The sequence below is a fragment of the Pteropus medius genome, unplaced genomic scaffold (genome assembly GCF_902729225.1).
Source record: "Pteropus medius unplaced genomic scaffold, Ma_sr-lr_union100, whole genome shotgun sequence".
In the NCBI taxonomy this organism is placed as follows: domain Eukaryota; kingdom Metazoa; phylum Chordata; class Mammalia; order Chiroptera; family Pteropodidae; genus Pteropus; species Pteropus medius.
Window position 1 is genome coordinate 16,222,842 of NW_024351729.1, and position 13,229 is coordinate 16,236,070.

Below are 13,229 nucleotides of genomic sequence, written 5' to 3' on the forward strand. Positions count from 1 at the left end.
TGAGAGATAAGCCAAGGCTAGGAGGCAGGACAGACAACCTTGGGACATCCCAAAGTCCCATCATCCAGACAGCCTTGGGGCGCGACTTGCTCTCCGAGTTCACCAGCACTTCCCTCTTAAGTGTGTACTATTGCTTTGATAAACCTTGCACTTTCCTGCTTGCTGTTTGTCTGTCCTTGAATTCTTTCTTGCAATATAAGACAAGAACCTGGTCACCAGAGCTCTAGAGACCGGTCCCTTTTTGGACTCCCACCCCATTGAGCTCTCTGGCATCATAACTTGAGATGGGGAGATTATTTTCGATTACCTAGATGGGCCCTGAATGCAATCGCAAATATTCTAGGAGAGGGAGGCAGAGGGACATAACACAGACAGAAGAGGAAGGGCAATGTGACCACAGAGACAGAGATTGGAGTGACGATGCCACAAGGCAAGGAATGCCATCAGCCACCAGGAGATGGAATCAGCATGGAACAGATTCTCTCTTAAGTAGGGATCACAATATCTCTATATTTCATACAGGATATTATGCTAACCAAATAAGAAAGTCAACATGATACCATATAAAAGGTTAAGGTATCATGCTATGTGTGTGGGAAGGGAAACGGCCAGTGAAGCCCCAAATGTTTTCTAGCAAACTCAACCTTTTCCTGTGATGGCCAAATCAAAGCAAGAAAATAGAGGTGGCGAAACCATCTCTGAAAGCAGGTGACATGAACCACATCCCATCTTCTTTATTCCTTCCCTCTCACCTGATTTTTCTTTATGACTCACCATAATTCCTCAACACTCTAATCTTCTTCACATGCGACTTTTGACTTGTCTTCATTTTTGCATTCTCTTACCCGCAAGGGCCCCTTTGCTTGCTTCTAAGTTTCAAACTGATTTGCTATCTTTCTGCTACTCTCACCAAACTTCCAAAAAATCTGCCTTTTTTCTCTCCATTCTTACTCTTAGCTTCCTTCATAATTACATGTAGATAACCAAAGATAAGGACAGAGAACTGAAATACAATCAAATTTTGTTTGTATAAGTAAAACTGGAGATAAATCGAGATCTCTCATTCATTTTCTTGCCTCTATCTTAGAGCTAACATGCAGTGGGTTGGAGCTGGAGCATACTAATCACAGAACTGATCTGATGCTTCAGAATACTGGGCAGTCAGCCAGTTATCTTAGAGAATTATCTGAAAAGCAAAGGAAGATTAAATTCCTACCTCTCTTAGGTCATATTTTTAGCCAAAAGAAATAAGCAAAATTTATTTTGTCAAAATTAAGTATATCAGTACTGGCCTGTAATTACAGATTTATATCTGGGAAAGATAAATACAATTTAAGCATATTGCCAAGTGACACTATGAAATATTAAGACATTAAAAAATAAACAGCACTATCGAAAAACAAAATTCAAAACATTAGGGTCTGATCTTTGCAGAAACAAGTCTTAGATTTTCAATTCTGCTCTGCCACATCTTTACATTTTTCCTCTGTGTTGCCTGTTGCTCGTTGGCCTATAAGTCACTGCTTTCTTTAACCTATTTCCTCTTTAGAAAAAAAAAGTATAGCTCACTGCCAATGTTAATTTAATTTTATACAAACATACTCTTTGAGACTGAAGCAAATCTGACTGGTTTTCAATATGAAAACTAAATATAAAAACTGTTCTTGGAGTTATTTCTAGACAGAACTTATCTCTAACCCTAATGTAACAGAAATGTCTACATAAATCGAATTCATCAAATGAATCTTCAGCGAACAACTGCTAGAGAACCATGTTAACATCATGCATAGGAATGCTACGTTTTTTAGAATGCGGTATTTTCAGTGATCGAGAATTACTATATTTTGTAAATGGAAGTACCACTACTAAAAACGGAATGCTATAATTAGAATGATGCCATTTGTTTCCAAAGACTATCAATATACCAGAGTGATGCGAAAACAATAATTAAAGCGAGATATTTCGTGGCAAACTTTGGGGCTAAGGTTAGGACTGTAATCCACAAGTGATCTCAGGGTAAACACTGCAGCTGTAAGCACCGCTGGCGAGTATTCTAAGGAGAAATGGGTTAACATAAAACATTTCCCTTACTGTGCTAGCTTATCAAATTACCCTCCCCTCTTTAAACTTTCTTTCACCCATTAACTCTGAAAAAGATTAGTCTGTATTCTCTGCTTGTTTTCTCAATACTCATATCACTCCCTTCCAAAGTAATTCCTGCCCCTCCCCTCTACTGAAATCACAAAAGATCACCAGTAGCCTCCTCAATTCTCAGCATCTGTGTGGCCTTGACGTTATTCGGTCCTTGCGCTTAAGCTCCTATTCTATAGCTTTTTCACACTCACTTCTCCTTGTTCTCAAGACAGAACACTTGCCTAGATTTCCTTCAAATTTGTCATATTTTTTGTACAATTTCAAATAAAACAGAATGTCCAAGCTTTCCACCTTGGTCTGCTTTCCATTCTTTTGCTTTACCCTTTGAGGATCAGGTTCTATCATGTGGACGCTATTCACCCCATTCTTGAGTAACTGTTTTTTTCTCATTCATCAGATATGTTTAAATATAACTACTCTAGAGAAGTATTTAAACTGAGAAGGCCTTCTCTAGCACTCATATTTAAATTAGTTCTTCCCTTCTCTACCAAACCCGCATACACCACTAGTCTTTAGCACAGCACCTCGTTTCCTTCATATACTTATCACAATTTATAATTGTGAATATATCTCTTTTCCTTGACATTTTCTTCAATAAGCACAGAGGCCACATCTGTTTCGTTCACATGGCACACTGAAGGCACTTACTCAGTACCTGGCAAATGAGTGAATACATAAACTTATTCGTTTTCATGAATGGTTTTTAAAACTTGCCACTCCAGCCTGTCTTCAGAGTTCCAAACTTGTATTTTTAACAGCCTGCTGAACATTCTCATGTGAATGTCACACCACATCTAAAATTCATCATGCCCCAAATTCAACTCATATCTTACCATTTCATCTGCATTATACTACATTAAGATCTCAAACACAGCAGATATTACAATCTGTTTTATTGCTACTTGTATACAGGTCTTATTTTCCTACTGGAGTTTGAAGTTACTTGAGAGTGTGAACTTTGTATTCTTCCTAGCATTTTGCTCACAGTTTTGCAGTAAGCAAGCACTGAGTAAATATCTGCTGCTAGAGTCTTGCTTCTAACATTTCAAAACCAATCGAATGTTCATTTACCTTCCAGCCCCAGGCTCTGTCATCGCTATGGCACCGATACACTTCCCTGAAGTCATCTGGGGGATGAAATGCTTAATTTGTTCTTCTGAGCCATAGTTTGCAATATAGGGCATGACAATATCCGAATGAAGACTAAAACCTGGGCCTGTACAATTTGAATATCCTCTAAGAAAAAAATAAGAAAATTTAAAGCACAAAATAATTACTTTGTTCTGTTTTTAGTGTCTTTGATTTTTCAATTAAAAAACAAGATGTTAAAGGTCTTATTGTGTTATAATAGCCTCTCTTCTCCCAAACATATAAAGTTTCTGAAGGTTTTCTCTCTTAGTTTTTACTACTGTTTTAATTTCTGGCTCTAATATAATAATAGTACTCTAATAGAGCTCTGTATGAACACTTATTTAATGAATGAAAAGATAAAACATTTAAAAATGTTAATCACCTACAACTATATTACCTTAACACAGCAACTGTTTTCATTTTGTCCACTTACCTTTACCATTACGATATATTCTAATGTAGCTGGAGTCGTGGTATGAATTTTGCACTTAACTACCTTCTTTTTAAATTATATGAAAAAGATCCTGGGTTTTTTTTGGATATAGTTGTCATAATGATAATCGTAAATAGCTATAAAATATTACAAATTGCCCACTTACTATAACTTACTTATTCATTCTCCTACTGCCAGACATTTAGATTGCTTCCAAATTTGGGGGGATCATGATCTAACATGATAATGATTTCTCTACATAGCTGCAATTTTTTCTATTAAATTATTTCCCTAAGATAAATTCCTCAAAGCAGCATCCTAGATCAAAGAGCAGAAATATTTTCATTTTTTATATGTATTCATATTTTTAATCCCCAAAGCAGATAGCGTTCTACCGTATAATGCCACCAAGAGTATACGAGTATTTTACTTTCATTGCAACCTTATCAGCACCGGTTATTATGATTTTTTGTTTTCATTAACTTTTGTAGATAATTAAAATGATACCTCTAGGTCAATTTAATTGCATTTGATTGGTAGTAAGGATGAACATTTTTCATCTAACAAACCTATTTGCATTTCTTTTTTTTGCTGAGTTGTTGGTTCAAATCTTTTGCCCAAGAACCAAGTGAAATCTTTATTTGTTCTCATATTTTAAACTTTCAGTATATTTGATGGACATATTTTTCCACTCTTCTGTTCTCTTTCAAATATCTTTTTAAAAGAGAGAAAATAACCAAATGAGTCAATTAGAAATGAAACTATCTCTTTAATTTTCAATAGCATCTATTTAAACAACTTAAAAGATTTTTCTACCTTCACACATTTAAAAAATGTGCAAAGAGTATATGAGTGGTATAAACTTTCACGTTTTACACTCATTTTCAATCACACAAAAATATTAGAAAGTATTTTTTATCATCATCTCAGAAAGGTGAGCAGTATGCTTACAAACTAGACTCAACTTCAAATGTCCCCATACTTACTGCTCCTCCCAAACAACAGCTGCTGAGTACAAGTCCCCACCAATGCCACCATGACGCTCTGCAATATTGACACCAAGCAGTCCTTGTTTTCCAGCTTTTTCCCAAAGCTCTCTACTCACTTCTCCAGCTTTCTCCCATCTGCAAATAATAAACATTCTAAAATCAGAAAAACTTCTTATATATTATTTAAATGGTGACAATTAGAATTTATGAATGATTCTGTGCAGAAATGCTCCCTTAATTTGACGTAATTGTTGACATTGTCCATACCCTCCTAATTGCGTCTGACTTTTTTATCATTTCTCCTTCTTGTTCTCTTCCTTACTTCTTCATATTTGCCACTTCCCTGCTCCTCCCACCCACCCACCCCGCTCCCACTCTTGACAATTTATTGGACCTACAAATCACATTCACTGACACAACTGGTATTCTTAGGAGGCAAGCTTAGTTGTACCCCATAGTCATGGGACTGTGCTCAACCTGTCTTGTAAAGGCAACTGCCTTCTGCATATTTTCTAAAAGTGTTGAACTTATGGGAATAGCATATGTAAAAGCTGAAAAGAGCAGACAATGTTATTATAGCTTAAGTAGGAATGACAGAAGAGCAGAAGCATCTCGCGGCATAGTTCTACCAAATGAATTTCTGAAAAGATTATATGTTTGGGTGAGATCATGCAACCACTGCTTTCTTTCTTTAAAAAAGAGAGTGGCATGATGAGGAAAGGGATGGCTAGCTGGAGACAAAAAATCTGAGATTTTTTTTTTCTTAAGTGGTAGGTACAGTTAGTAAGATACAGGGTATTTGGAGATACTAATTAAAGGTAAATACAAATACTTATGGAAATTTTAAAAGAAAGAGTTTGATTATCATGTGTTGTTTTGGTGTGTTTTGTGTATTGCCTAAAGTAGCTTTGGCGATATTTTTATCATCAACTCCAATTTGTCAGCTTCTATCATTTTTACTTCAAGTCCTCACTGACAATTTTTCTGGAATGAAATTTAAAACAGTAAAGAAGTAATCAAAATATTCTCTTAGAGTGAAGTATACTACATTGCTTTTGTCTTTAAGACGCTAGTTGCTTTTAACCAAGGACAATCATTCTTATCACGAAGTATTACTAAAAACTTAATGAAAGCTATTTTAAATTAACTTTTAAAAATCTTTCTAATAGTAGTAAAGTATTGGCAATGAGTGAATTTGGAAACATAGCAAAATCCTATTTTAATAGAAATGACAGTTTTTTGGCCACTAAAGTAGGTAATTTGTAATTAATTACTCAATAAAGATCTCCTCCAGTAATAAAAATACTTTGAAGTAGCCAATTGCCTATCAAGATTTGAGTTATGCCGGCCTTTTGAGCTTTTATGGATTTTAATCCATTCATGAAGCAGAAAAAAAAAAGACCATGAAATTGACTAATATTTTATTGCCACTTAATCAGTTTTCAAAAATACTGTTCTTAGATTGATTTATAGATTTTTCAATTTTTTAAAATTGAGATATAATTGATATATAACATTATATTAGTTTCAGGTGCACAACGTAAAGATTTGTTATTTGTATATATTGCAAAATGATCACCACAATAAGTCTAGTTAATATGGGTCCCCATACATAATTATAAATTATTTTTTCTTAATATGACAACTTTTAAGATCATTCTCCAAGCAACTTCCAAATATACAATAGTGTTATTGACTACAGTCACCATGCTGTACATTATATCCCCATGACTTATTTATTTTTTAACTAGAAATTGGTACCTTGACTTTTTTATTTTTGAATTCTACATTTTAAAATTCATTTATAAAGCTATGAACTAGCTTAAAAATCTTGTAATCTTACAGTATTATACTGAAGAGAGGGAAAATGTTCATAAAGTCCTCAATGCAGTATTTTTTCTGTAGAACACCACACAGTATTGTAGAAATGGTCCTTATTAGACTCCTGGTGTATATTACTTTAAAGAAAAATATGCCACTTACTCTGTGTGATGAGGAATCACTTCTTCTTGAAAAAACTTCCTTACACTTTCCCGGAAAATGTCATGCTCCGTAGAGAAGATTCTTCTAATTCCTATATCGGTTAATTTTTTAGCAGAAGAAGTTTCTAGACGTTCCTCTCCTCCGGAATGAGAATACCTTAAAAATATATATACATTAAGAAAATTAAGTGAATTGTTACTCTTCATATGCAAATTAATGTCACTGAGCAACATGTCCCCAGGCACACTTTAGAGGCAGGTAGAGAGTCTGAAATTTGAAAAATCTGTTCAAATTTGAGCATCATCACTTTTGATAGGATTTATCTTGCCTGGATGAGATGAAATAGTTTACCCTTATTCAACTAACTCTTCACTTCCAAATCCATAGAGAAAATCATGCCTAGAACTAACCACATGTGTGAGTTGAAGTAAAATAGTGTTGTCACATGATGTGGATTAAATTATGTAAAATTCAAGCATTACGACAAAATAATACCGTTAATTCTTTATGACATGTACAATGTTTACGACAATGCAAAGGCCCCCCAGATTAGTAGTTCATACAGAATCACACAATTTCAAATGGCAGGTGTATAACATATAAACTATGTTGATGCTATTCTACATTACAGAGCCAATCTGGATGCAAATCAAAATAAAAATGTCCACCCATCTTTGTAAGGATTAATATGAAATTATTCAAGATCTCAGAAAGTAAGCCTTTCTTCTCCCCGCCCCCTATACTAAGCCTAAAATGAGACCATTATGTAGTTTACTTAGTTCAATGGTCTTCAGATTTTTCCCCCCTTGGGACACTCAAAGATTTTGAAAATCCGTGTATCACTTTGTGCATTTTTACACTCACATCTAAACAACTTTTTAAAAAATCATATATATTTAAATATTGCTAAAGGATGTTTTTCTGTTTTGCTTGAAATTCTGTTTGGGGTGTCTCTCTTCCTTAGTTAGACTCTGCTTTTTAGTCTTTGCCCAGAAGAGCCCCAGTCTTATTTACTGGCAATTAAATTGTTTCAATCTTTTTTTCCTCCTGAAATGGGTTATTTTGTTTTAGTTTATATATCTTTGCTTAATGCTATGAACTAAATTGCCCCCCAGACTCCCAGCAAATTCATATTTTAGCTCTAAATCCCAATGTTTTTGGAGACAGGATTTTGAGGAGGTAAATACAGTTAAACGAGTCATATGGGTGGGGTCCTAATCCAAGAGGATAGGTGGCCTTATAAGAAGAGAAGAAAGATCTCGCTCTCTCTGGGCACATGCACCAAGGAGAGGCCACATAAGGACATAGAGAGAAGGTAGCCATTTACAAGCCAGAAGAGATTTCTCACCAGGGACCAAATTGGCCAGCACCTTGCTTGATCTTGAACTATCCAGCCTCCAGAATGATGAGAAATAAACTTCTATTGTTTAAGCCACCCAGTCTATATGCTATTTTGTTATGGCAGCCTGAGCTCACTTACACACTTAATACACATTTTATGTCATTTTGTTTTAGGTTTATCTTTTATGTCCACATTTTAGTTGAGTTTTATACGTTCATACAATCTGAGATGGCTTTTAAATGGTAATCTTCGTTGTGAATATTTAATACTATAATTTTTATACTCCTTTTGTCTTCATAAAAATTTCTCTGGTTGCTACTCTGTCATTGAAATTATCATTTTTAATGGCTTATTCATTCATTTAGTCAACAAACACTTTCTGAGTGTCTATTAGGTACCAGTCACTGTTCAGGTAACTTGAGATACAACAGTGAGCAAAACAAAGGTATCTGTCTTCAGGCGTATATTCTAGAAGGGGAGACTAAATAATAATAAATGACAAATAAAGAAGCAAATTATGTTAGAAAGTGATAAACACTATGGAAAAGAAAAGTGAGCAGGGATCAGAGGGCATGTGTGTCTGGGACAAGTCAGGAACAAAGGTTGCAGTATGAAACAGTGCAGTCAGGGTAGGTTAAGTTAGAAAAACAAGATTTGAGCAAATGCATAAAGATGATGGAGTTAGCCCAACAGCTGCTGAAGTAAAAGAACTTTAGGCCACAAATACAATTTGAGCAAAAGCTGTAAAGCAAGATGGTATCTGATGTGTTCTAGAAAGAGCAAGTAGGCCAATTATCGATAGAACAGATTGAATGAGAAGACGTAGAGGATGTTAAACGTAACAAGGGAACAGGACATGCAAGATTCTTGCAGATCACTGTCATGTTACATCAAATGGAGAGATTAAATTCTTTATCCCATAATTAAAATGATTCTTTTCAATCTCTTGCTAGCAGAAACAAAACTATATCGCACATATTTGTCCTTATAAATTTTCCAGACTTGGAAGTTTTCCTCAAGGAAAAAAATACATTGAGTCTAGGAAATTGGGGCTCTCAGACACTGAATCATTTCTCAAAATAATTAGTAAATAAAAAAAGGGTTTTATTCAAGTCTGCATGAATCTTAAAATTTTATATCCCATGTTAAGGAAACCTCTGGAATATTTCTAATAAAATACACCAGGACACAGGAAAGTGAAAGAAGTGCCAGAAAGAATAAAGACTTTCAGAGTGGTCAAAAGCGTTCCAGAGAGAATGTGCAGAGGGAAAAAAATCAAAACACTTGGCAGCAAGTCTGTTGGAACATCTATTTCTTACTTTAAAGACCAAGGGGCCTGAACTGAATGAATTGTCCCTTTTTCTCCCCATAAAGACCAGGAAATCTGTACTGGATAAATTGGCCATTATTTTCCTAGGGTAATAAATTATTACTAATCTAATATGCTAGATTATCATCATCATCATCATCATCATCAAAAGAGGAGAGTCTCCACCAGTTGGCAACATTTGGGAGCTGGTTATAAATACACAATCTCAGATCTCACCTCAGACCTATTGAATGACACACAATGTGTATTTTAACAACATCCCCACGTGATTCATATGAACAAAAAAGATTAAGAAACCTGTTATAAATAAAACTATAATCCCTGATATATTCAGAGGGTCTCCCAGGTTCTCTTTTTTCCAAGATCCTCTGTATAGGAGTAGATTTTCTTGCTATACTTCAACCCAAATAACGTATCACAATAGACTTAATGCAGGAGCAGATATGAGAATTTAGCTGTCTTCTATTCAGCCAGACATTAACGGATCTGAAAAAATGTAAACCAATGTCACTCTTCTCACTTTTTTTGGAAAAAGGTTGTTTTTCATATAAAATGTTATTTATGTTAACAAGTAATGGGTTTATTACTGTTACTTTTAAATGAGCTAAATATTTGTAACCTTTCTCAGTTTTGTAGATATCTATTGATAATCGTTATCAATAGATACAACTCACAGAATTAAAAGATCTTTGGGATCCTCAATTTTCAGGAGCATAATGGTGTCCTGAAACCTAAATGTTTGAGGATCACTGTCTTTTGAAGTTCTGGGGACAAAGCTTAGAAAAAGAATGTGTATCACCTCCTCCATGAAGCCTTCCCAACCCTCCTCAAGAACAGCAGGCTAAAAATGCTGGAAAAATGCTGTCTCTCTGCTCCTATAGCATCTTAGAGTACCACAATGTTGTAATGAGTTGATTTATCTGTCTTGTTACCCTCATTAATAGTGAATCCTCAGTGCTTCTAGTTTGTCCAATGAATTTTAAGTGTCAGATGGCACCTGAGGCTTTTGACCTTATACACACTACTTTAAAAGTTAGAAACTGTCTTCACTAATGCCTCTGCATTTAATTATGGGATTTGTTAATACATTTCAAGTTAATCTCCTTGTCTGATGGGACGATCGCCAGGTTTTTCTTGTCTCAGGATATCTTCTGGGGGCAGGACTTCCAAGCCTCTGGGGCTGGACCAGTACCAGGTGTAGCCTATTAGCACAGCAGTCCACCATGTATAAGTGGCTGGCCAGCCAGCCAAGTGTCATTTATGTCTGCAGCCACTCCCCAGCACTATCACCGCCTGAAATTCTTGTAGGAGAACCGTTCCTGATGCCAAAAGTTAGGGATCGCTGTTCTCGGCAACACCTCTCCAGGTCAGCGCCAACGGTCCCTCCAGATCTGCAAGGCGGTGGAAGTCTCACTTCCTAGTTCCACATGGGGCGGCTGGCTAAAGGTCATAGCCAGAGCTTAAGCTATTGCACTCAGCGGTGACCAAGGCCTATAGACTATATGTTGCTCTCTAAAATGCAGGCTTCCTGTCCCCACCACAAAACCTAACGGACTGGAGCTGAGTCGGAGAGCTAATGTTTGGCAAAACCACCCCTTTCAGCTTTCCCAGTGGTGACGCACCCCCATCCTTGTCCAAGTGGGTTTCACCAGGTTCTGTGCTGGCTGGGAAAATACTGCTTGGCTATCGCCCATGGGAACATAGGCTATCACTATGAGAACATAACATTCTAACAATAAGCTTTCTGCTTCTGTACCCTCGCTTGTACAACCGACCTGTGGGTTGACAGGTAGTGAATAGGAGAAAAATAGACCTTTGTGTTTAAGACAGACTGAGGAGTGGAATTTAGGGCTTAAAAACCCTGTACCTCTACATTTTGGGGCTGCTTAATTTGGGGTCTGTATACCCCTGGCAGACCCAGCTGGCTGAATAAAGAGCGTGATTCCAACTCACTAAGTTCTGGCGGTCCGTGTATCTTTCTGGGGCTGGTGGCTACAACAGTTCCAGCCCCTTCTACCACCCTTGCCTGCTCCCACCACCTAGCTCCAGCCCCGGCCCCGGCAGCAGCCGGGAGTGCCACCCCTTTGCGCCACCCCTTCGCGCGTGCTCTGCCTAGTTCCAAGCATCCGGGGAGGATGTCGCCGCTCAGGCCCTGCAGCCTCAGGGCCGGGACAAGTGGGGCCGGGACAACTGGAGCCGGTGGGTACTCACCTCGCAAACCGGAGCGGACGCAGCGCACACGGACGGCCCCACAGGCGCTGGGAAGCGCGGATGAGCCTTGCAGCCATGGCTAGGACGTCGAAGGGTGACTCGCGGGGCGGAAGCCAACTTCTCGAAGACTCTGGGGCGGAGCACCCGGTGGGGCGGGCAGTGGGCGGGGCGGGGCGGGGGGCTGCGGAGCAGACCCGAAGAGCAGACCCGAAGAGCAGACCCGAAGAGCAGACCCGAAGAGCAGACCCGAGGAGCAGATCCGAGGCAAAAAAGTCCCGCCGCGGGATAAAACGCCCGCGCGCCGCCCGTAGCAGTGGAAGATTAGCGATCGAAGGATTTAAAAGCAAGCCGTTCTTTTTCTCTGCAACGTTCTGACTTGTTTATCTAAGCAGTTCTTTTTCGAACTCTTGAACCGCCTTGAGACACGGTTGTAAGCCACGGGGCCTCAAAATGGACCCAAACACAAACCCACAAAAATTTAGACGAAGTGTTTTTTTGTAATATCGAAATGGATTTACTTCACATAGACAACTGTACAACTATTTCAAAGAATTGTGCCGTTATCATTTTTTTTCCTGGAAAAAGTGGCCACTTCCTGGAAAATAAAATACATGTATGCAAATAAAACTCTTTAGTTAAATTCTCCAATAATATTTGATTTGAATCTATGTCTTCCCAACGTCTTTTCCCCCAAGTCATCAAATACTGTTTCATAATGTACATTACATTTCATGTCTGAGCTATTGAACTGTATGGTTTGGGTTTTTTGTAATAAGAGATCTCTGAAGATTTTTGAACTCTAAGAGTTTGGAGAATGGATTTCTAAGGAGGTAAAAGTGGGCCAGTAAGGACATTCTGATCATTGAGGGCAGTTATCACGGACCTGAAAGGGTTCAAGTGAAAAAGATTTTGTGTTACAAACCAAGAACTAACAACTAACTGAATGCAGAATAAATATATACACATATATATGTATATATTTATTTATTTATTTATTTATTTATTTATTTATTTATTTTAAAGAAAGTTTAATTTCAAACAGAAGCATGTGAAAATTAGTTGTTGACAGGGGTTGCACAAGGCTCCATGTAGGCTTGCAGACTTGCTGGCTTGTGGCCTTACGCTACCTCCAGCACTAGGAGTGTATGTCGGGATGTTTACTAGTTTCATGGGACCAATGAGGTTAATAAAAAAACACTTCTTCAGTGTGCCTCACAGTGAGCTGAGAATCACTACAGCAGCAGTACTTATTGAATCAGTACAGGATGCTCAACAGGACAAGTAATAACAAATGCTGGAGAGGATGCGGAGAAAAAGGAACCCTCATACACTACTGGTGAGACTGCAAATTGGTACAGCCACTATGGAAAACAGTATGGAGGTTCCTCAAAAAACTAAGAATTGATCTACCATATGATCCAGCAATCCCTCTACTGGGTATTTACCTCAAAGATGTGAAAACCTATATCTGAAAAGATATTTGCACACTGATGTCCATAGCAGCATTATTCACAGTGGCCAGGACATGGAAGCAACCGAAGTGTCCTATGGTAGATGATTGGATAAAGAAGTTATGGTACATATATACAATGGAATATTATTTAGCCATAAGAAGAGATGAAATACTGCCATTTGTGACAACATGGATGGACCTCG

The 13,229-nt window shown here is 37.5% G+C and overlaps 1 protein-coding gene across 1 annotated transcript in view; it reads right to left on the reverse strand.

Annotated features, from left to right (window-relative positions):
* ACADL (acyl-CoA dehydrogenase long chain) overlaps positions 1-11,751 on the reverse strand; it is a 29,419-nt gene extending 17,668 nt beyond the window's left edge. Inside the window, exons 1-4 of the mRNA XM_039844667.1 lie at positions 11,574-11,751; positions 6,691-6,846; positions 4,705-4,842; positions 3,226-3,390 (exon numbers count right to left, since the gene is read on the reverse strand). Of these exons, the coding sequence (XP_039700601.1) occupies positions 3,226-3,390; positions 4,705-4,842; positions 6,691-6,846; positions 11,574-11,650 (536 nt within the window). The 5' untranslated portion in view covers positions 11,651-11,751. The remainder of the gene's footprint in view (positions 1-3,225; positions 3,391-4,704; positions 4,843-6,690; positions 6,847-11,573) is intronic.
* Positions 11,752-13,229: the final 1,478 nt, after the last annotated feature.